General features: G+C 45.6%; 1 protein-coding gene across 1 annotated transcript in view; it reads right to left on the bottom strand.

Annotated features, from left to right (window-relative positions):
- LOC147452676 (lipid droplet phospholipase 1-like) overlaps positions 1-21,920 on the bottom strand; it is a 46,583-nt gene that overhangs the window by 8,444 nt on the left and 16,219 nt on the right. Inside the window, exons 2-4 of the mRNA XM_086518304.1 lie at positions 5,647-5,714; positions 5,478-5,548; positions 5,002-5,229 (exon numbers count right to left, since the gene is read on the bottom strand). Of these exons, the coding sequence (XP_086374430.1) occupies positions 5,002-5,229; positions 5,478-5,548; positions 5,647-5,714 (367 nt within the window). The remainder of the gene's footprint in view (positions 1-5,001; positions 5,230-5,477; positions 5,549-5,646; positions 5,715-21,920) is intronic.

Raw genomic sequence — 21,920 nt, 5'->3', positions numbered from 1 at the left:
AAGTTCAGCATGACGCCTCCGGATGCAGCGGGTTGCAGGCACATTGTGGTGCATTTGTTTGCTGACACTCAGAGCCCTCCTTGTTATGTATTTGTACATAAGGATTCTTGGACAAAGGATATAGCACTTCGGGTTGCACGCTCGGCTTGGGCCTGGGCGGGACAGACACTTCTTTCGCGCTTATCTAGAGGTCGTTCGGATGCGGATTACTCCCCATCCAAACCGGTCTCAAAGATAGTGAGGTTGGCTACTGTGGTAGGATCTGATTTCTCTCACTGACTCCATGAGGATCATCTCATGGAATGTGCAGGGATTAGGAGGGCCCCAATTTCAGTGTCAGAGGGGTTGGCTGCGACAAGAGCTTCAGAGATGCCTTGTGGGTGGTGAGATTGACATTCTTATGCTACAGGAGCATCATCTTTGTAAGAGCCGCATTAGACGGTGTGGTCAGATTTTGAGTAGTCGCTATCAGACGTTTTGGTCAGCTGGACTTGGACCTGGAGACATCGAGAGTGGGGCATGTACGACTATTGCAAATTCTTTACAGCAGGCCATTGTGGGCAGAGGGATTATTGTGCCAGGCAAGGCTCAGTGGATTACTATGCAGGTTCAAGGTTGCCTCATGAAGCTACGCGCCCAATGTGGCAAGTGCACGTGTAGAGTTTTGGTCTCATATTGTAGGGTTTCTCCCGCAGGCAAAGCAATGGTGCATTGGGGTTGACTTCAACATGTTGGAGGACCCCTCTAACAGGATTGGAGGTAGCCATACTACTGTGCATGGAGTTGAGTTGGCAGCTTGGGAGAGGTTATGTATGACTGCGGGGTTTCAGATGTGTGGCAACATTCTAGCTTTGTGAGGCCCCCAGACAGCCAGGCATTCTCTCGTTTGGACCGCAAAGTGGGAGGAGTGAATCTATCTCGGATAGATCGCTTCTACCCTAGTGACCACTTCTGTGACTTGGGTGGGTCAGTTTGCATTCTGGCTGGGACTTCTTTTTCGGACCATGCACCAATGATCCTCACAGTTACAAATAGACACGTGAGGGGGAGCACAATGCTTCGCATCCTGGAGAGGGTCTTGCTGGACTCTGCACTCAGAGAGCGAGTGGTGGCTCTTTGGACAGAGGGCTTAGACATGCAGGACTCTCCTGCTAACAGAGAGGCCTCTGGACTTTCTCAGCTTAGTCGGCTATTTCTCCAGGAGTCTACGGCCCGCCTGGCTACAGCGAGAGAGGAGCAGCAGCGTCTCCGACGAGGCCTGCTGTCAGCAGAGCCTCAGTCAAAGCATCAGGATGCATGCAGAGAGCAGGTGTGGGCACAGATGCCTTGTCTTGTGACTGAGGGGATGCACCAGAGGCTTGAACTGCCTCTTCAGTTAAAGGAGCTCCACGCGGCCCTCACAGCACTTCCCCATGGTAGCTGTCCACGTGAGGATGGTTTGACTCCCAGCTTTTTCTTAGAGTACTGGGACTTGCTTGGCTCAGATCTCTGCAGTGCTTTTCAATACATCCAGCACAAGAGAGATGCCTGATAGCATGAGTGAGAGCCTAATTTACCTCATTCCCAAGGAGGGTGGCTCCTTGGATGAGATTCGTCAGTGGCGGCCTATCACCATCCTCAACTCAGCCTACAAAATTCTTGCCAAGGCCCTGAGTTTGAGGATTCAACCACTTCTAGAGAGCATCATACATGGGTGACACAGACAGGTTTTGTCAAGGAGCTCGTATCCTTGACAACATCTTTACTTTCTTGGAGGCATCTGCCCTCACGCGCCTCCGTGGTGAGAATCTGGTGATTCTTCTTCTCGATTTTGAGAAGGCCTACGATAGAGTTAACTGGGACTTTTTGGAGGGCACTCTACGCAGGATGGGCTTCTCGGATGCCCAGATCACAGGTGTGTCAGCTCTTTACAGACGGGCACACAGTCAGGTACTTTTGTCAGGTGATAGAGAAGATCGTTTCATGCTCACACGTTTAGTCAGACAAGGCTGCCCTCTTGCCCCCTTCCTCTTTCTCTTCTATGCTAAGGCAATGAGCAGGTTTTTGGTTTCACAACAGGTTGGTCTACGAGGCATAGCGCTACCTATTCAGGGAGATGAGCTACTGGATGCTGAGTTTGCAGATGACTCAGCCTTGTACTTGGAGGGCCAAGAGGCCAACCTTCACAGGTGTGGCAGGCCTGCTCTTGAGACCTTTTGTTGTGCATCAGGCGCACTGATCAACTAGAGAAAGACAGTGGCTTTCTCGGTTAGTACGCCTGATTGGCTGCCAGGTGAGGGTTTCAGATGGATTCCCTCAGGGACTGCAGTTTGATACTTGGGCTGTCAGGTTGGCTTGGACTTGTCTCCGGAGCCTGTCCATCAAGAGGAAGTTGTTACATTGGAGCTCCGCACGACTTTCTCTGGTAGGCAGAGTCGTAGTGGCCAACCAGATGTTGTTGGCTACTATGTGGTACGTCACTTCTTGTCGAATCTTCTCGAGTTCCTGCGTCAACTAGGTAGACAGGCTGATCAGGCACTTCCTTTGGTCAAAGCGCGACACTCAGATAGCCCGGGCCAAAGTGGCTTGGCATGTCATCACTCTTCCTTGTTCTCAGGGAGGGTTGGAGATCATAGACCCAACTTAGCAGAGTAGAGCCCTTCTTGGGAAGTTTGTTGTCAAAGGATAACTTCCAAGGGAGGAGCCCTGGAAAGAGTTTTTGCTTCAGCGGCTTAGTGCTAGAGTGCCTCAGGCTGGAGGCCCCTGGCGACCTTCGACCAGATGGATTTTCACAGAGATGCACAGAGTTGGCCTGAGCAGGAAACTGGAGGACTGTTTTGCTGTGAGTCTGCTCCGCTCCTGGGAGCGGTTGTGGAGAGGTCTGGAGCAGCATCAGCCTACTTGCACGGAGGAGCCCTGAGACAGCCCCTTGTTTGAAACCCCATGGTTAGCACTCAGAGAGGCCACTTGGTTGGTAGTAGGCCTCATGTTTCTTGGGTCCCATGGCAGAGGGTCCGGCGTGACACTAGGTGACTGGCTACAGTTTTCAGGCTTGTCAGAGGAGCTTCAGAGCATCCAGCTACAGGACATGAGAGGGGTGCAAAGCATGTGTCAAGACATCACAGAGGCAGTACCAGTTGAGTGGCTCACGCCTCTCGAGTCAGCAGTGCCCAGATGGATAGAAGCCTTCACGCGACTGGAGGTTCTCATCGTAGTTCGGGCTTGCTCAGAGACTGTACTCTCCCTGTTTTTTGAGCTACAGGGTGAGGGTCGTTTACACCGCATACATGGCAGGTGTGTCACGCGACACATCTAACCCTATGTGCACGTGGACAAGCTACTTCATGACATGGATTCAATTCAGTTTAGTTAGCCTAGATTAGTAAGTGATCAAGTGATCTGGCTCTTCTGTGAGTCTGTTCGCAGACCGTGCATGTCCAGACACTTAGATTAGATGCATATCCTCTAGTTGCACACAGCATGATCATCAGATTTCCATCAGAACCCATCAGGAGCATTTTTACATTCCTATTTTAGCCAATTTTCACTTATTATTTTTAAGTGACTTTTATTGGAAACCAGGTAGGGCAATTTGACTATGAATAAATATAAGAAAACCTAGCGCTAGCACTTTCTGGTAGAAGAGGCAGCAGGAACCGGACCTCCACAGTGCACCTTCCCAAGCAAGACCCTCCCAAAACTGAAAACCTAGCGTTTTGGCAGATGCATGCCTAGCGTTTTTCAACCTAGCATTGTAGAGATTTGTGCAATCAATAGTAGACCGCTCTCGCCATAGAGAGTGGGGCCTTCGGAGGAGGGTTTTGACAACATTCTGGTGTCGTATTCTTCTCTCTCTATCTCTCAGTCTCAGTACCTTCATTCACAATGTTTATTCACTTTGTTTGTGATCACTTGCACTCTCTCATTATAGGCACGGAAGGCTCCCCTTCCATAAGTAAAAGGAGCATTCATCTTGAGCAAACTTCAACATTCACTTCCGCTGCACCTTACATTGGTATCAAAGCTTTGGCAGTGTTCTGTCTCTTCTTCTCGGGGGGGGGGGGGGGGGGGGGGGGGGGGGGGGGGGTGGGTGTGTGTGTTAGTGTGTGTGGGTGTGTGCTAATAAAAAGAGGAAAATAGTATAACCTTTCTATCACCCGTGTGGTAGATTGGTTCTGCCATTTCTCTCTTGAATAACAAGTCGTGAGTTCAGCTCTCCTCGTCCAATAGACCTTTAAGGTCTCTTGGGATAGTTTCCTACGACGTTATCTCTCTCTCTCTCTCTCTCTCTCTCTCTCTCTCTCTCTCTCTCTCTCTCTCTCTCTCTCTCTCTGCCCCCACTGCGCACGTGCAAAATCGGTTTTTGAGCCCTTGCCCATTCAGCCTGTACACATTTTAACAAGCGCACGCGGCGCACACACATGCATAATACACATCCCCCACCCCCCCATACACAACATCCATGTACACACATACACCCATACCCACAGACACAGTCATACACAACAGAGTGTTTGGCATCAAACCCAAGCATATTCTTCAGGGAGCTACTGATACCCCCATCTTTTATGCATCCCATACTACACCCCCAACATAGTACATGATGGCGTAGAGTGCATATTGCACTTGTATACCCTTCGCACATATTCCTGCATTTTGAGTCCCTAGCAGTAGCTGGTGTGGCAAATTCACTACACTGGCTAATATCTAGGCACCAATTATTGCTAGGGAATAGAAGCTGACTTTTTAAGTTTCTTTTAAGTGCTTTTGGACCCAAGTACCTAGAAAAAGAGGCCAGGGTGTCATTAGAACTCAGATTGTGTGAGTGGCTCACAGAAGGCAACTGTAACTGCAACAAAGCCAATACTCCAAGATGAAACATATGGCTAGAAGTATTTTACGACAACATTCCAATTCCTAAGGCACCATCACACAGGTTTAATAAGGGCAGTGGGTGCAGAAATTAAGAAAAGCATAAAATATCAAATCACGGTGTAGCCTACACTATGACCCATACTTTACCTGCCCAGTTCCTCGAGATCCAAGATGAGGAGTTGCCACTGTGATGAAGTTCACAGGTTGCAGACCCATAATTGTCCCATTAAATGTATCATCAGTGGCTGCCCCATAAGTCGTGTCAAATGGGTTGTATAGCTGCCCTATAGCGTACCTAGCAATCAGACCACCTAGTGAATGTGCAATAAAAGATATCCTCCTCAATCCAGGTGAACTCTCAATAACTTCTTTAACCTGAATAAAGACACAATATAAATCTTCATGAGGACAGAAGATCTTTGAATTATAAGAAGCGTCTGCGAAAAAACTAGAACATTTTCACAAAATCTACGATCAAGAAACACGCATGAACTTAAACAAAATGATCGACCAAAAAATAAGGTGGCATAAATGAGAAGAGTGTCTCCATGAAAGGAATGTGTCATAAACACACAAAACATTCAGACATTATGCATCCTATGTGGTCAATAACGAAAAATTACCTCTTCTGCCAAGCGATGCCCCATCACATCTACTCCATCAAATGTTAAAGTTGCCGCATTACGAGAACTACCTACAAAGTGAGTCTTTTAGAGTCGTTATACCTTGATCCAGTAAAAACAGCCCTTGTACAATCACAAGGAAAAAGTTGAAAAATCAGCTACTACTCACAATGCACGATGACCTCATTCCCAAACCGTGACTTGAACTGGTCTGCTGCAAACCTCCAATCGCTGGCACTGCAAAAAACACACAAACGCGTTAGAAAAAGTTTAAAAACAAAAAGAAGCCCTTCAGTGGCACCTACTTCTGGACAGAAGCCCTTCAGTGGCACCTACTTTTCAAAAGTAGACAGCCAAGCCTCTCAAAAGTTTCTTGAGAATAAGCAAACTACCCATGTGTGTCCATTTTTGCTCAATCAACAAGCGCACTTACATTATATTTGGTTCTTGATAAGATCGCTTCCACATCACTTAAGTTTCAAGCTTGAGGGATTTTATCTCAAAGTTTTAAACATTACAAGCTCTAGACTTCTCTCCCTCTACATTTCCCTCAGTTTCTTAGAGCTGAGCTCTAGCCATTTCAGCTCCATGAATCCATCCTCTCCATCTTTACATCTCTCTCCCTAAACATCTTTCAACTACTCAAACTCAACTTCTTCATTTCTATCCCTCCTTATCTTTCCACTACTCAAGCTCAAATTTTTTCTTCGATTCTCAAGAATCTTCTTTGTTTCAATCGCTTTACATCCTCTCATCAAGCCTTTAAATTGCAATGCTATGAGAGTGAAAAACTGGTCATTTTTGCCAACGCCATTGCTCGTGACGCTCCCAAAAAAAAAGCATTTCGCATGCACCACCTGATAAAGCATACAAACACCCTAAACAGCACACACTTGTCACGTACAAACCATTTGACATGCACCTTTGTCATATTTTCTACAAATTCATATAGACTTTTGTTTTCCTTTTTCAAAATTATAGAGAGATAAATCTATTAGAGTTTGTCACCTCTCAAGCTAGTCTTGGCAGAGCTACTAATGCCACAGTATCTCCCACAGGCTGATCATAGGCTATTTTGTGACTATGCCATACTATTGAGTTTGTCCCTCTCAACTAGCTTGGCAGAGCTACTAATGCCACAGTATCTCCCACAGGCTGATCATAGGCTATTTTGTGACTATGCCATACCTATGTGAGGTACTTTTCTCATTTTCGACTTGACCCGCACATTGTTTTGTCTGCCCTGTATTGATGGTGGTGTCATATAGCCCCCCCCCCCCAAAGGAAATATATTTATGCTCAATCCAGTACCTTAGGATCGACAATCAATCTAAGTAGACTCACACTCGTAGATCATGCAAGATGTCATGTGCACATGCCTAAAAACAAACATAAAAGATGATTCCAACACATTTACAAAGAGGAAATTCAGCTGCATCTTGGGATAGAACACTAGTCCATCTTCTTGGTTGCATTCATTGTGAGAGAAAGAACTCAAAGTTTCAAGAATAGAGCTGAATTTTTTGATTGCAGGTTTGCTGCTCTAAAAATCAGCAAGCTAGAGAGAGAGGTAGAATTTGAGGATAAATGTAGAAGGAGATGATGGCGGCAGAGTAGAGGCTTCTTGGGCTTATGATAGAGTGAAAATTCAGCAAGTAGATTATGCTCAAGTGAAGGGAAAAGGTTGTCTTTATAAGTGGAGTGGTCTCCTTTGAAATTCAAGGTGACGTGGCAGGCCCCCTGACACACACACCTTGCTGGCACAGCCTCGTGAAATGCGCTGACAGGCTGACGTGGCAGCAGACCAACGGAAAACGCACCGACAGGTTGACGTGGTGTAACAGACTTGGACACTCCAAGTCAAGAATCAACCGCAACAGCACCAAATAACCACTTCAAAACAAGTCACAGATCACAATAGATGTACACTGGCCGGCGAAGTTCCGTGCCTAGAGATATTGGCCCCAAAGACTGGTGCCCCTTTCGGTATTTCTTTTTATATTAATCAAATCAAAGTACAAGAGAGCGGCTAGGGTTTCACTCTCAGACTCTGCGTCCAGATGCTCTGAGAAGTGAAGCCCTCACCACTTATTTAAAGATACAAGGGATGCCCAAAAGCAGAGCCCCAAAAGCTTTTAAAATAAAAAGCATCAGTTCTCTCTTTCTTAGAGAGTCTTTTCTCTTTTTTTTTTTTTTTTTAAAAAGCAAAATTCGCGTCGCTCATCATTTTCAAAAAAAAAATTTCCAACCTCTGCGATTTCCGGAAATTAGGGTTTCTGGCAGAAATTAGGGTTTTTGTTGTCCGCCACATCATCACTTTGTGACATACCCCCTCTTGAAAGCATTGTAATCGACCGCAATTACGCCTGCAAAACCGACAAAAGCCATAAACCGTCTTAGCAGACACTGACTGTTAGTACCTACGTACTAGGAACACACATCTAGCACATGTACAAAATCGACAGTCACATCACACAACATCACAGGACATCACATGACATTCAACATTCATTCGGATCTTAGACCATGATTTATCGGCAATGTAGCTAGCAATCACATCTAGGTCCAATCGGGGCCTCATCGATGTCCGATTGACTAACCCCTATTGCAACCATATCTATTTCGAGATCAATCAGACCAAATGCTGCAGTCATTCGTCTATCATTTCCTGCACTCACAAGAAGTCAAGAACAAATCAGTATCATAATCAGGTATTCCATTTCATAAAGTCATCCAACAGAATACTGTCAGCTCTCAGTATCCCTGAAGCTCAAAGAGACATCAGTGACTTTAGTATCAAAATCGAGGCATCTGTTGACAAAGGAGCGGAGTAACTCCCCTCTTGTGCATCCCACTGCACCAGATCTTCGGCCAAGCTGAGTTTCTAGGTTCCGTTTGGAGTAGACTATGCTAAACCAAAGCGAGTAGACTATGCTAAACCAAAGCATCGAGGTAAAGTTTCACAATCCGAGTATCTGCTAGGTCCTCCTCCATCCACTTCGCATCAAATGCAGGAAAGTTCTTGAACTAAACCAAGAACCGCCCTCTCGTTTATTCCTTCCACTGCGGTTGCTCATCAGGCTCCCCATCATCAGGCACATCACCCTTAACAGGGTCAAGAGACTCACATGCAATGCATTGTGAATCCTCCAAGTATCTGGCAGTTTCAATCGGAAGGAGACATCATTTATCTTTTCAATAATCTGGAAAGGTCCATAGTATCACATACTAAGCTTTGGAAAAAGCCTCTCCTTTCCTTTTTTCTTTCTTAGGCGTGCCTTCTCAAAACGTAAGAGCACCCAATCATCCTCCTTCAATTTCAAGTCGCGACGATGGCGATCCGCTGGCTTTTTCTGTCGTTCTTGAGACTCCTACAAAGTCTCGCAAACCTTGGCAAAAGCCGTATCCAAATCTCGCGAATATTCATCCGCTTCAAATATCTAATCTTTCGTGCTCAGGAAGGATGGAACCTTCGCAGCACTTTCAACAATCACACATGGCGTCTTCCCCGTCGAAGAGTGTATCGTGTTATTGTAGGCAAATTCCACCAAAGGTAAGTTCTTTTCCCATTGAGTCTTCTAATCCGAGATACAAGACTTCAATAAATCTTAAATCACTGAATTTGCAACCTCAAATTGCCCGTCAGTCTGCAAGTGGAACGATGACGAGAACTGCAACTGCATGCAATTGTTCTCCCAAATTGCCTTCCAAAACCAACTCATAAATCTGGGGTCTCTGTCAGAGAGAATCGTCTCAGACGTGCCATGTAATCGGAACATCATCGTGATCATTTTGAGTTCTCGGGAGATCAAAAAAAATGAAATCCATTTCAATATTTTGCTAGGGGCGGGTGGGTATGGGTAAAGGCTGTAACAATCCCTGTGCCTTATGCCTGTCAAACTTGACCTTCTAGCATACCAAGCAACTGTGCACAAACTCTTCCACATACTTCTTGAGTCTCCGCCAAAAGAAATATCTCTCTACCCCTTTCATGGTGGTAGCAATGCCGCAGTGACCCGTAAAAGGTGGACACTGGCATTCAGTCATAACCTTTTCCCTCAACGGCTGTGTAACGCACAACATAGTCTTTTTCATCAAGTAGCCTTCTCGAAGGGAGTATCCAGCTACTGTCTCCCCATCCCGTATCCGTGTGAAAATATCTACAAAATTTGTATCTGTGGAACACTGATCGACCATATCCTCGAAGCTCCTATGATGTATCGCGGAAATAGCCAGAACCAACGGTTTCCGAGACAAAGCATCTGCCACCACATTCTTTTGTCCCTGCACATGGACAATCTGGAGGTGGAACTGTGACAAGATTGTTCGCCCACCGCATCTGCTTTTCCGAAAGCTGCTTCTGTGACAAGAAGTAGCGCAAACTCTGATGGTCTGTAAAGACAGTAAAATCCGCTCCGAGTAGGTAATGCCGCCACTGAGTAAGAGCATGGATAACCGCCAAAAGCTCTTTCTCATAGATCTGTGCTGTCATCTCCGGCCTAGAGAACAAACGGCTCTCGTAAGCTATGACATGGCCTTCTTGCATCAAGACCACACCCAGACTACGACCACAAGCATCACAATATACTTCAAATGACTTCTGCAAGTCCGGCAAAGTCAAAATAGGTCCCGTAGTCAATTTCTCTTTCAATGTCCGAAAGGCAGTCACCTCTGTGGGTCCCCACGAAAAAGGTACTCCTTTTTGTGTCAAGGTATGCAAAGGGAAAGCAACCTCTGCAAACTTTCGTATGAACCGCCTTTAGTACGAACACAGTCCCAAGAAGCTTCTAACTTCATGGACATTCCTCAAATCGGGCCAATCACGGATAGTCTCTATCTTGGACGGGTCCATTTGCACTCCTGCTGTTGACACAATGTGTCCCAAAAAGTGTATCTCTGGTAGGAAAAATTCACTTTTCTTTGCATTAATCACTAACGTGTGATCTCGTAATGCCTGAAAGACTTGAAGCAAATGATCTTTGTGTTCTGCCTCATTCTTGGAGAAAACAATGATGTCGTCAAAGAAAGTGCCAACAAATAGCCTGTACTCTCGAAAAATCCTGTCCATCATCCGGTTAAATGTCGCAGGAGCATTGGTTAAGCCAAAAGGTATCACCAAAAACTCAAATAACCGAAAAGTCGTCCGAAAAGCTGTCTTGTAGACATCTCTTGGCGCTATATTGATCTGATGATATCCACTCTTCAAGTCAATCCTGCTAAAGCACGAGGATCCCTGTAACCTGTCAAGTATATCATCGATCCTAGGAATCGGAAATCTGTTCTTGATGGTGATTTTGTTGAGAGCGCTATAATCGATGCACATTCTCCAAGATCCGTCTTTCTTCAAAACCAACAACACTGGAGAGCAATACGGTGAAGTACTAGGCTGGACAAGACCCTTTTCCAAGAGGTCTTTCACTGGCTTCATAATCTTTTCATTCTCTACTCGGCTCACACGGTAAGGTGGCCGATTCGGTGGCGTGCTTCCAAGTATCAGATCAATGGTTTGATCTTCAGGCCCTCTGAAAAGCAATCGGCATGAGTGTGGAGAAAAATCTTGGCGTTCTTTTGATCAGGTCAAAAGATATTCAACCTTTATCCATCGTTCAGTTCTCTTCCAAAAGAATGAGTAAGAAACTAAAGTTCATCAAGTACAATCTCTAAGCCCTTCATTTATCAAAGTCGCTTTCTCGGCTCGGTAGTCAACCACGGCGTAGTTCTTGTGGTACCTAGGGATCCTGAGTAGAACGTCACTCGCGTGCCCTGAACACCCCTATCATTGCAAACAAAGTTTGCCAATGCTCGGTGTAATGGCAACATCCCATCCGGGTGCCATTCGAACTACCTCCGCCTGTGGCGTCAGTTGGTCGGGCATAATTCCAAATCGAGCCGCCAATTCCAAGTGAAAAGATGTTGGCCTTAGCTCCTTCAAAAGAGCTTCCTGATCCTTCACTTTGCCCCAAAAGCGGCAAAGTTTGTACTTTCATTCATTAAATTCAGTGTAGGTCCCACGCCATGTGGTACCAGTTCTGCTTTTCTATCTGCCTTTTCTGCCACATTCCTCAGCTGCTCTCGAACGCTCAGGCCTGTCGTCGTCTTTATCATTCTATTCTTTCTGTGCCTTTTTAGGGCACTTCGCGGAGATATGTCCCTGTTCCCCGCATCCAAAGCACTTCCCCTCTCTGATGAAGCGAGCTCTCTCCTCAGGAGTAAGGTTGGGTCGTGCATCATTTTTCTCTGGGTTGCTCTTTTTTCTTTCTACTGTCGTTGTGTCATGGCCTCATCTGTGGGGTAGGTCAGACTGCCAGAGTGAATGGCAAAGCCCCGCTTCGCATGACTCATCAACTCCTGAATAGAAGTTGACTTCTGTTCCAAGCAGTGATCTCGGATCTCTGTAGGTAGACCCAAGGTAAACCGCTCAATCTGTTCTCTAAACGAGATCTTCTTGAATGAAGAGGCGGGTAGAAAGAGCTCCAGAATCTTTCATAATAAGCATTGATTGTATCTTTCTTGGTCATCCGAAGATGGTACCAAGCAGCTCGTACATCTCGTTCATATTCTTGCGTCAACCAAGAAGAAATAAAAAGCTTCTTAAATTTCATCCATTTAACTGGCGCACTCTTGTTAAAAGAAGCGTGGACCACCAAGTACGAGCATTCCCCTTAAGGTAAGAGGTAGCTCTCCGAATCTTGGAGTGCTCTAAATAGCGTCCTCCCGCGAAAGCGATGTCAAACTGCTCTATAAAAGACAAAGCCTTCGAAGCATCTGAGTATCCTGAAAAGTATCAAACTTGATCGAGTGGCCACCTTCCTTAAACTCTTGGACTTTCTTGCTATTATCTTCAAGAAAGTCATACTGGTTGGCTTTGTAAAAATTCTTCTTGTTCGCATAAAACTTTCCGTCATCGGAATCTGAGCTGTCTGTAGACAAGTCCTCAGTAGAACTGTCAGTCTCTGGGCAAGATGTAGCCTTCTTCTTGCCCTTTCCAAAGCTTTGTTTCTTGCTTCGCTTTTTACCTTTTCTGTCTTCTTCGCTCGAATCTGAAGAGCTAGAAGAACTGTCAGAAGAAGAAGAAGAAGAAGAAGAAGAAGAAGAACTGGGTACTCCTTCAAATCGAACACGCTTCTTCTGTTTCTTTGCCTTGTCAAATGTCGACTGACAACACAAATATCCCGGGAAGTCAGTGCCTTTCTTCTGCTTTTTGCCGTGCTTTTTGTCCTTTTGCACGTCGAAAAGCTGAGCAATCCGTGCATCAACCACGTTCTCCACTTTCTTCTCCGTATATTCCTTGGAGGCGAAGGTTTCTTGAGAGCGGGTTTCGGGAGTGGTGTTGTGGTTCTTTGCCACTCCATCTGTACCTCTTCCAAAGAGGTATGGTTCATATATTTTGCCATCTTCGGGTCCTTGGCAAAATTGAGCATCATCTTTGTTGCATCGCCAATCAACTGGCGACGCTCCATCTCTCGCCGCTCCGCCTGAGTAGGCCAAGGCGGGCCATACTCTCTGCCGGAATCTTCATTGTGATCCCAACCCGCATCTCCAGATGCAGAGGGAGGCGACTGATCATTGCCTAAAGCCATAGGTGCCGCGGAAAAAAAATTCAGGGATTTGAATTCCCGTAGAAGAGAAATCGGTCGTGCTCTGATACCACTGTAATAGACTTGGACACTCCAAGTCAAGAATCAACCGCGACAGCACCAAATAACCACTTCAAAACAATTCACAGATCACAATAGATTTGCACTGGCCCGGCGGAGTTCCGTGCCTAGAGATATTGGCCCCAAAGACTGGCGCCCCTTTCGGTATTTCTTTTTGTATTAATCGATCATCAAAGTACAAGAGAGCGGTTAGGGTTTCACTCTCAGACTCTGCGTCCAGATGCTCTGAGAAGTGAGGCCCTCACCACTAATTTAAAGGTACAAGGGATGCCCAAAAGCAGAGCCCCAAAAGCTTTTAAAATAAAAAACATCAGTTCTCTCTCTCTTAGAGAGTCTTTTCTCTTTTTTTATAAAAAAAAAAAAGCAAAATTCGCGTCGCTCATCATTTTCAAAAAAAAAAAATCTTTTTTTTAGTCTCCGCGATTTCCGAAAATCAGGGTTTTTGGCAAAAATCAGGGTTTGCAAGAATTTTAGGGTTTCTGGCAGAAATTAGGGTTTCTACTGTCCGCCACGTCATCACTTTGTGACAGACTCACATGCAATGCATTATGAATCCTCCAAGTATCTGGCAGTTTCAATCAGAAGGAGACATCATTTATCTTGTCAGTGATCTAGAAAGTTCCGTAGTATCACATACTAAGCTTTGGAAAAAGTCTCTCCTTTCCCTTTTTCTTTCGTAGGCGTGCCTTCTCAAAACGTAAGAGCACCCAATCATCCTCCTTCAATTTCAAGTCGCGACGATGGCGATCCGCTGCCTTTTTCTGTCATTCTTGAGACTCCTGCAAAGTCTCGCGAACCTTGGTAAAAGCCGTATCCAAATCTCGCGAATATTCATCCGCTTCAAATATCTAATCTTTCGTGCTCAGGAAGGATGGAACCTTCACAGCACTTTCAACAATCACACATGGCGTCTTCCCCGTCGAAGAGTGTATCGTGTTATTGTAGGCAAATTCCACCAAAGGTAAGTTCCTTTCCCATTGAGTCTTCTGATCCGAGATACAAGACTTCAATAAATCTTAAATCACTGAATTTGCAACCTCAAATTGCCCGTCAGTCTGCAAGTGGAACGATGATGAGAACTGCAACTGCGTGCCAATGTTCTCCCAAATTGCCTTCCAAAACAAACTCATAAATCTGGGGTCTCTGTCGGAGACAATCATCTCAGACGTGCCATGTAATCGGAAAATCATCGTGATCATTCTGTTTTCTTGGGAGATCAAAAATGAAATCCATTGCAATACTTTCCCAAGGGTGGGTGGGTATGGGTAAAGGCTGTAACAATCCCTATGCCTTATGCCTGTCAAACTTGACCTTCTGGCATACCAAGCACTTTTTGAGTCTCGGCCCAAAGAAGTATCTCTCTACCCCCTTCATGGTGGTAGCAATGCCGTGGTGACCTGTAAAAGGTGGACAATGTCATTCAGTCATAACCTTATCCCTCAACGGCTGTGTGACGCACAACATAGTCTTTTTCATCAAGTAGCCTTTCCCAAGGGAGTATCCAGCTACTGTCTCCCCATCCCATATCCGTGCGCAAATATCTGCAAAATCTGTATCTGTGGCATACTGATCGACCATATCCTCGAAGCTCCTATGATGTAACGTGAAAACAGCCAGAACCAACGGTTTCCGAGACAAAGCATCTGCCACCACATTCTTTTGTCCCTGCACATGGACAATCTGGAAGTGGAACTGTGACAAGATGTTCGCCCACCGCATCTGCTTTTCCGAAAGCTGCTTCTGTGACAAGAAGTAGCGCAAACTCTGATGGTCTGTAAAGACAGTAAAATCCGCTCCGAGTAGGTAATGCCGCCACTGAGTAAGAGCATGGATAACCGCCAAAAGCTCTTTCTCATAGATCTGTGTTGTCATCTCCGGCCTAGAGAACAAACGGCTCTCGTAAGCTATGACATGGCCTTCTTGCATCAAGACCACACCCAGACTACGACCACAAGCATCACAATATACTTCAAATGACTTCTACAAGTCCGGCAAAGTCAAAATAGGTCCCGTAGTCAATTTCTCTTTCAATGTCCGAAAGGCAGTCACCTCTGTGGGTCCCCACGAAAAAGGTACTCCTTTTTGTGTCAAGGTATGCAAAGGGGAAGCAACCTCTGCAAACTTTCGTATGAACCGCCTTTAGTACGAACACAGTCCCAAGAAGCTTCTAACTTCATGGACATTCCCCAAATCGGGCCAATCACGGATAGTCTCTATCTTGGACGGGTCCATTTGCACTCCTGCTGCTGACACAATGTGTCCCAAAAAGTGTATCTCTGGTAGGAAAAATTCACTTTTCTTTGCATTAATCACTAACGTGTGATCTCGTAATGCCTGAAAGACTTGAAGCAGATGATCTCTGTGTTCTGCCTCATTCTTGGAAAAAACAATGATGTCGTCAAAGAAAGTGCCAACAAATAGCCTCTACTGTCGAAAAATCCTGTCCATCATCCGGTTAAATGTCGCAAGAGCATTGGTTAAGCCAAAAGGCATCACCAAAAACTCAAATAACCCAAAAGTCGTCCGAAAAGCTGTCTTGTAGACATCTCTCGGCGCTATCCTTATCTGATGATATCCACTCTTCAAGTAATCCTGCTAAAGCACGAGGATCCCTGTAACCTGTCGAGTATATCATCGATCCTAGGAATCGGAAATCTATTCTTGATGGTGATTTCGTTGAGAGTGCTATAATCGATGCACATTCTCCAAGATCCGTCTTTCTTCAAAACCAACAACACTAGAGAGCAAAACGGTGAAGTACTAGGCTGGACGAGACCCTTTTCCAAGAGGTCTTTCACTGGGTTCATAATTTTTTCATTCTGTACTCGGCTCACAGGGTAAGGTGGCCGATTTGGTGGCGTGCTTCCAGGTATCAGATCAATGGTTTGATATTCAGATCAATGGTTTGATCTTCAGGCCCTCTGAAAAGCAATCGGCATGAGTGTGGAGAAAAATCCTAGCGTTCTTTTGATCAGGTCAAAACATATTCAACCTTTATCCATCGTTCAGTTCTCTCCCAAAAGAATGAGTAAGAAACTGAAGTTCATCAAGTACAATCTCTAAGCCCTTCATTTATCAAAGTCGCTTTCTCGGCTCGGTAGTCACCCATGGCGTAGTTCTGGTGGTACCAAGGGATTCCGAGTAGAGCTTCACTCGCGTGCCTTGAACACCCCTGTCATTGCAAACGAAGTTTGCCAATGCTCGGTGTAATGGCAACATCCCATCCGGGTGCCATTCGAACTACCTCCGCCTGTGGCGTCAGTCTGTCGGGCATAATTCCAAATGGAGCCGCCAATTCCAAGTGAAAAGAAGTTTGCCTTGGCTCCTTCAATAGAGTTTCCTGATCCTTCGCTTTGCCCCAAAAGCGGCAAAGTTTGTACTTTCATTCATTAAGTTCGGTGCAGGTCCCACGCCATGTGGTACCAGTTCTGCTTTTCTATCTGCCTTTTCTGCCACATTCCTCAGCTGCTCTCGAACTCTCAGGCCTGTCGTCGTCTTTATCATTCGGTTATTTCTGTGCCTTTTTAGGGCACTTCGCGGAGGTATGTCCCTGTTCCCCGCATCCAAAGCACTTCCCCTCTCTGATGAAGCGAGCTCTCTCCTCAGGAGTAAGGTTGGGTCGTGCATCATTTTTCTCTGGGTTGCTCTTTTTCTTTCTACTTTCATTCCCAGAAGTCTGTTCGGCTCGTTGTGTCATGGCCTCATCTGTGGGGTAGGTCAGACTGCCAGAGTGAATGGCAAAGCCCCGCTTCGCATGACTCATCATCTCCTGAATAGAAGCTGACTTCTGTTCCAAGCAGTGATCTCGGATATCTGTAGGTAGACCCAAGGTAAACCGCTCAATCTGTTCTCTGAACGAGATCTTCTTGAATGAAGAGGCGGGTAGAAAAGAGCTCCAGAATCTTTCACAGTAAGTATTTACTCTATCGTTCTTGGTCATCCGAAGATGGTTCCAAGCAGCTCGTACATCTCGTTCATATTCTTGCGTCAACTAAGAAGAAATAAAAAGCTTCGTAAATTTCAGCCATTTAACTGGCGCACTCTTGTTAAAAGAAGCGTGGACCACCAAGTACGAGCATTCCCCTTAAGGTAAGAGGTAGCTCTCCGAATCTTGGAGTGCTCTGAATAGCGTCCTCCCGCGAAAGCGATGTCAAACTGATGTATAAAAGACAAAGCCTTCGAAGCATCTGAGTATCCTGAAAAAGTATCAAACTTGATCGAGTGGCCACCTTCCTTAAAAGCTCGGACTTTCTTGCGTTTATCTTCGAGAAAGTCATACTGGTTGGCTTCGTAAAAATTCTTCGCATAAAAGTTTCCGTCATCGGAATCTGAGCTGTCTGTAGACCGGTCCGCAATAGAACTGTCGCCTTTTACCTTTTCTGTCTTTTTCGCTCGAATCCGAGGAGCTAGAAGAACTAAAAGAAGAAGAAGAAGAAGAAGAACTGGGTACTCCTTCAAATCAAACACGCTTCTTCTGTTTCTTTGCCTTGTCAAAAGTCGATTGACGACCCAAATAACCTGGAAAGTCAGTGCTTTTTGCCGTGCTTTTTGGCTTTCTTTCGCGCATCAAAAAGCTGAGCAATCCGTGCATCAACCACGTTCTCCACTTTCTTCTCCGTATATTTCTTGGAGGCAGAAGGTTTCTTGAGAGCGGGTTTCGGGAGTGGTGTTGTGGTTCTCTGCCTCTCCATCTGTACCTCTTCCAAAGAGGTCAGGTTCATATATTTTGCCGTCTTCGGTCCTTGGCAAAATTGAGCATCATCTTTGTTGCATCGCCGATCAACTGGCGACGCTCCATCTCTCGCCGCTCCGCCTAAGTAGGCCAAGGCGGACCATACTCTCTGCCAAAATCTTCGTTGTGATCCCTTCCCGCATCTCCAGATGCAGAGGGAGTCGACTGATCATTGCCTGAAGCCATAGGTGCCGCGGAAAAAATTCGGGGATCGGATTTCCCGTAGAAGAGAAATCGATCGTGCTCTGATACCACTGTAACAGACTTGGACACTCCAAGTCAAGAATCAACCGCGACAGCACCAAATAACCACTTCAAAACAAGTCACAGATCACAATAGATGTACACTTGCCCGGCGGAGTTCCGTGCCTAGAGATATTGGCCCCAAAGATTGGCGCCCCTTTCGGTATTTCTTTTTATATTAATCAGATCAAAGTACAAGAGAGTGGCTAGGGTTTCACTCTCAGACTCTGCGTCCAGATGCTCTGAGAAGTGGAGCCCTCACCACTTATTTAAAGATACAAGGGATGCCCAAAAGCAGAGCCCCAAAAGCTTTGAAAATAAAAAGCATCAGTTCTCTCTCTTTCTTAGAGTCTTTTCTCTTTTTTTTATTAAAAAAAAAGCAAAATTCAAGTCGCTCATCATTTTCATTTATTTTTTTTCTAGCCTCCGCGATTTCCGGAAATTAGGGTTTCTGGCAGAAATTAGGGTTTTTGTTGTCCTCCACGTCATCACTTTGTGACACGTGGTAGGCCGTACTGATCTCCGCAATTTGCTTGACATGCTGACGTAGCAGTGTACGGATTTCTGGAAATTACGCTACTGCTTTTGGCTGGCTGAAATTATGCGGGCAAGCTTTTGGGACAGTTTGCTTTAATTTTGAGGAGCTTTTGAGTTTAAAAGATTTTTGGGGCTTTGCTTTTGGGGCATCCTTTGTAACAATAAATAAGTCTTTTGGGCCTCATTACTCAAAGCATCTGGATGCAGAGTCCGAATGTGAGTTCCCACGGACTCTTGTACTTTGCACACAGATTATTATAAAAAGAAATACCGAAAGGGGCACCAATCTTTGGGGCCAATACCTCTTGGCACGGAACTACGCCGGGCTGTGTCGTCTTTTGTAAACTATTTTAAAGTGAATCTCTGGGGACCACGTCCCGCCTACGCACCCATGTGAGGGGCGTCTGAGCGTCTCGTTCCCGCGTCTCGTCCCACGTCCCTCATCACGTCCCCGCTGTAAAGGCCCCCGTCCCCAGGTCCCCTGTTTCTATGGTGCGGATGGGACGCGGGCAGAAGGCGCCAAGTGGGCTTTTTCAAATTTCAAAAGTCAAAACAGAGCCATTTTGTGGCCGTTTCACTAGGGGGGTCTTTCTATACAATAGGCCCAAGGAGGACACATTTTCAAGCTAACTTGCTAAGGCCTCATACTACATACTACATACCCAAGGGCTTCAAGATCGACTCTTGTGCCTTGAGCCTTGCCCTCCCTCTCAAGTCTCTCCTTCCCCTCTCTTTTTCCCATCTCTCCTCTCCTAGTCGAGACTTTGGATCCTTGAAGCCTACCCCTCTCTCCTCCTCTCCGGATATCCGAGCTTCCATTTTAATTTTTCTCTTATATCTATGGCGTCTCAAGATGGATCCGAAGCTTCTCTAAGCCCTTCTCTTTCTCCTCCCTTCTGCCCCGCCATGGCTTCTCAACCCCTTCCTCCCCCAACTTCACATGGGCATGGTGGAATGAACAAGTGTTTTTTAATGCCCGTCCCCCGGCCCTTGTTTTGCCACGTCCCCATCCCCGGGACCCGTCACGTCCTCGTGACTATGATCTCTGTTGTGTCGCGGTAGAATCTAGACTTGGGGTGTCCAAGTTTGTTACAGTGATATCAAAGCACGGCCAATTTCTCTTCTACCGGGAAATCTGATCCTTTTCTCGCGACACCTGTGGATTCCAACAAGAATCTGTTGACTTCTTCTGCATCTGCTAATGTGGGAGGAGACCACGAAGAAGATTTTGATGACTTAATAAAGGAAGAGTACGGGCCACCTCAGCCTACTCAGTACGAACTTCAAGAGATGGAACGTCTACAACAGGTTGACGAGTGCACAAAGCAGATGATAAAATTTGCGAAGGATCCTCAGTTTGCAAAATTTTTGTCTCAGCAATCCATCGCAAAAGTGCACGCCCAGTGGCAGAAAGCCACAAAACCACCCATCAAACCATCAACCAAGAAACCTTCTCCGAGGATGTTTACAGAACAAGAGTTACACGAGGTGGTTCAGACACGGATCAATCGGCTTTTGGAGGCAGACAATCAATCCAAAAAGCAAGTGAAAAAGCGCAAGAAGGGGACTCACTACTCCGGCTATTTGGGCCGCAATCTTCTTTTTCATCTACAAGAAAGCAGAAGAAGCGTGTACGATTTGAATGCCTACCCAGTTCTTCTTCTTCTTCTTCTTCTTCTTCTTCTTCTTCTTCTTCTTCTTCTGACAGTTCTTCTAGCTCTTCTGACTCGAGCGAGAAGGACAAAAAAGGCAAAAAGCGAAGCAAAAAGCAAAGCTTCGAAAAGGGCAAGAAAAAGGCAAGAAACCCAGATTTCGCATAGATTTTGACAGTTCTACAGAGGAGTCATCCTCTGACAGTTCGTACTCCGATGACCATATGTTTTATGCAAAGAAGAAGTATTTCTACAGAGACCAATATGACTTCCTCGAATATAAAAGCAAGAAAGCAAAAGAATTCAAAGAAGGTGGACAATCGATTAAATTTGAATCTTTTTCTGGGTTCCAAGATGCTCCGAGGGCTTTGGCCTTCATCCAGCAGTTTGATATAGCCTTCTTTGGAGGGCACTACTCAGAGCACTCCAAGATTGAAGGGCTGCATCTTTCTTCAAAGGAAATGCTTGAACATGGTGGTCCACTCTTCTTCTAAGAAAGGAAGCTCCAGTCAAGTGGTTGAAATTCAAAAGGCTCTTTCTATCTTCTTGGCTGACTCCGGAGTACGAACGAGATATACGAACCGCTTGGAACCATCTTCGGAAACCATCTTCAAATGACCAAGGGATGTTCTTTGGACGCTTCTTGGAGAGATTTTGGGACTCTTTTCTACCAACCTCTTCATTTAAGAAGGTCTCTTTTAAGGAACAGATTGAGCGGTTTTGTTGCCGACTCCCTACAAAGATCCGAGACTATTGCCTAGAACAAAAGTCAAATTCTATTCAAGAATTAATGGGTCATGCGAAACGGGGTTTCTCAATACATTGAGAAATTTGACTTACCCCACTGATGAGATCTTGACTCAGAGAACCCGACAGGCCTCTAACAATGAAAGTAGAAAGAGAAAGAGTTCCCAAGAAAAGAAAGATAAGGATACACGACCCCGGCTCACTCTTCGAGAGAGGGCCAATTACATCAAAGAAGGGAAGTGTTTTGGTTGCGGGGAACATGGGCACATCTCCGCAAAGTGCCCATAACAAGAACAAACTGAAGACAGGCCAGAGAGTTTGAGAGCAGCAGAGGAACGTGGCAGAAAAGGCAAGATAAAAGCAGGACTGGTACCAGATTGCATGGGCATTGACCCAAGCCTAATTGATGAAAGTACAAAACTTTGCCGAGTTTGGGGCAAAGTAAAAGATCAAGAAGCCCTGATTTTCTTCGATGGAGGACCCAAGGCCAACTTCATTTCACCTGAATTGGGCACGGCTCGAGATTACACCCGACAGGATGGGACCACCAGACGAGACATAGCCATTACACCTGTCATTCGCAAACTTCGGTTGCATTGTCAGGGGTATTTAGGGCACGAGGACTTTTACATAATGCCTTTGGAAGGTTGTGACGTCCTCCTAGGAGTCCCTTGGTACCATAAGAACAACGTCGTGATCAATTATCGAGCAAAGAAAGCAACGTTGACGAATGAAAAAGGCCGAAAAATTGTACTTGATGTAAAACTGAAGGGCGAGCCTGTCCCTATTGTATCGGCTTCGGCCATTTCCAAATTAATGAAATCCAATCTCTTTGTTTACTCGATCTACTTGAAAGAGTTAAATGATGAACACA

This window comes from Adiantum capillus-veneris, chromosome 8 (genome assembly GCF_014529385.1).
Source record: "Adiantum capillus-veneris isolate H3 chromosome 8, ASM1452938v2, whole genome shotgun sequence".
In the NCBI taxonomy this organism is placed as follows: Eukaryota; Viridiplantae; Streptophyta; class Polypodiopsida; order Polypodiales; family Pteridaceae; genus Adiantum; species Adiantum capillus-veneris.
This window is presented reverse-complemented; position numbering and strand designations above follow the sequence as displayed.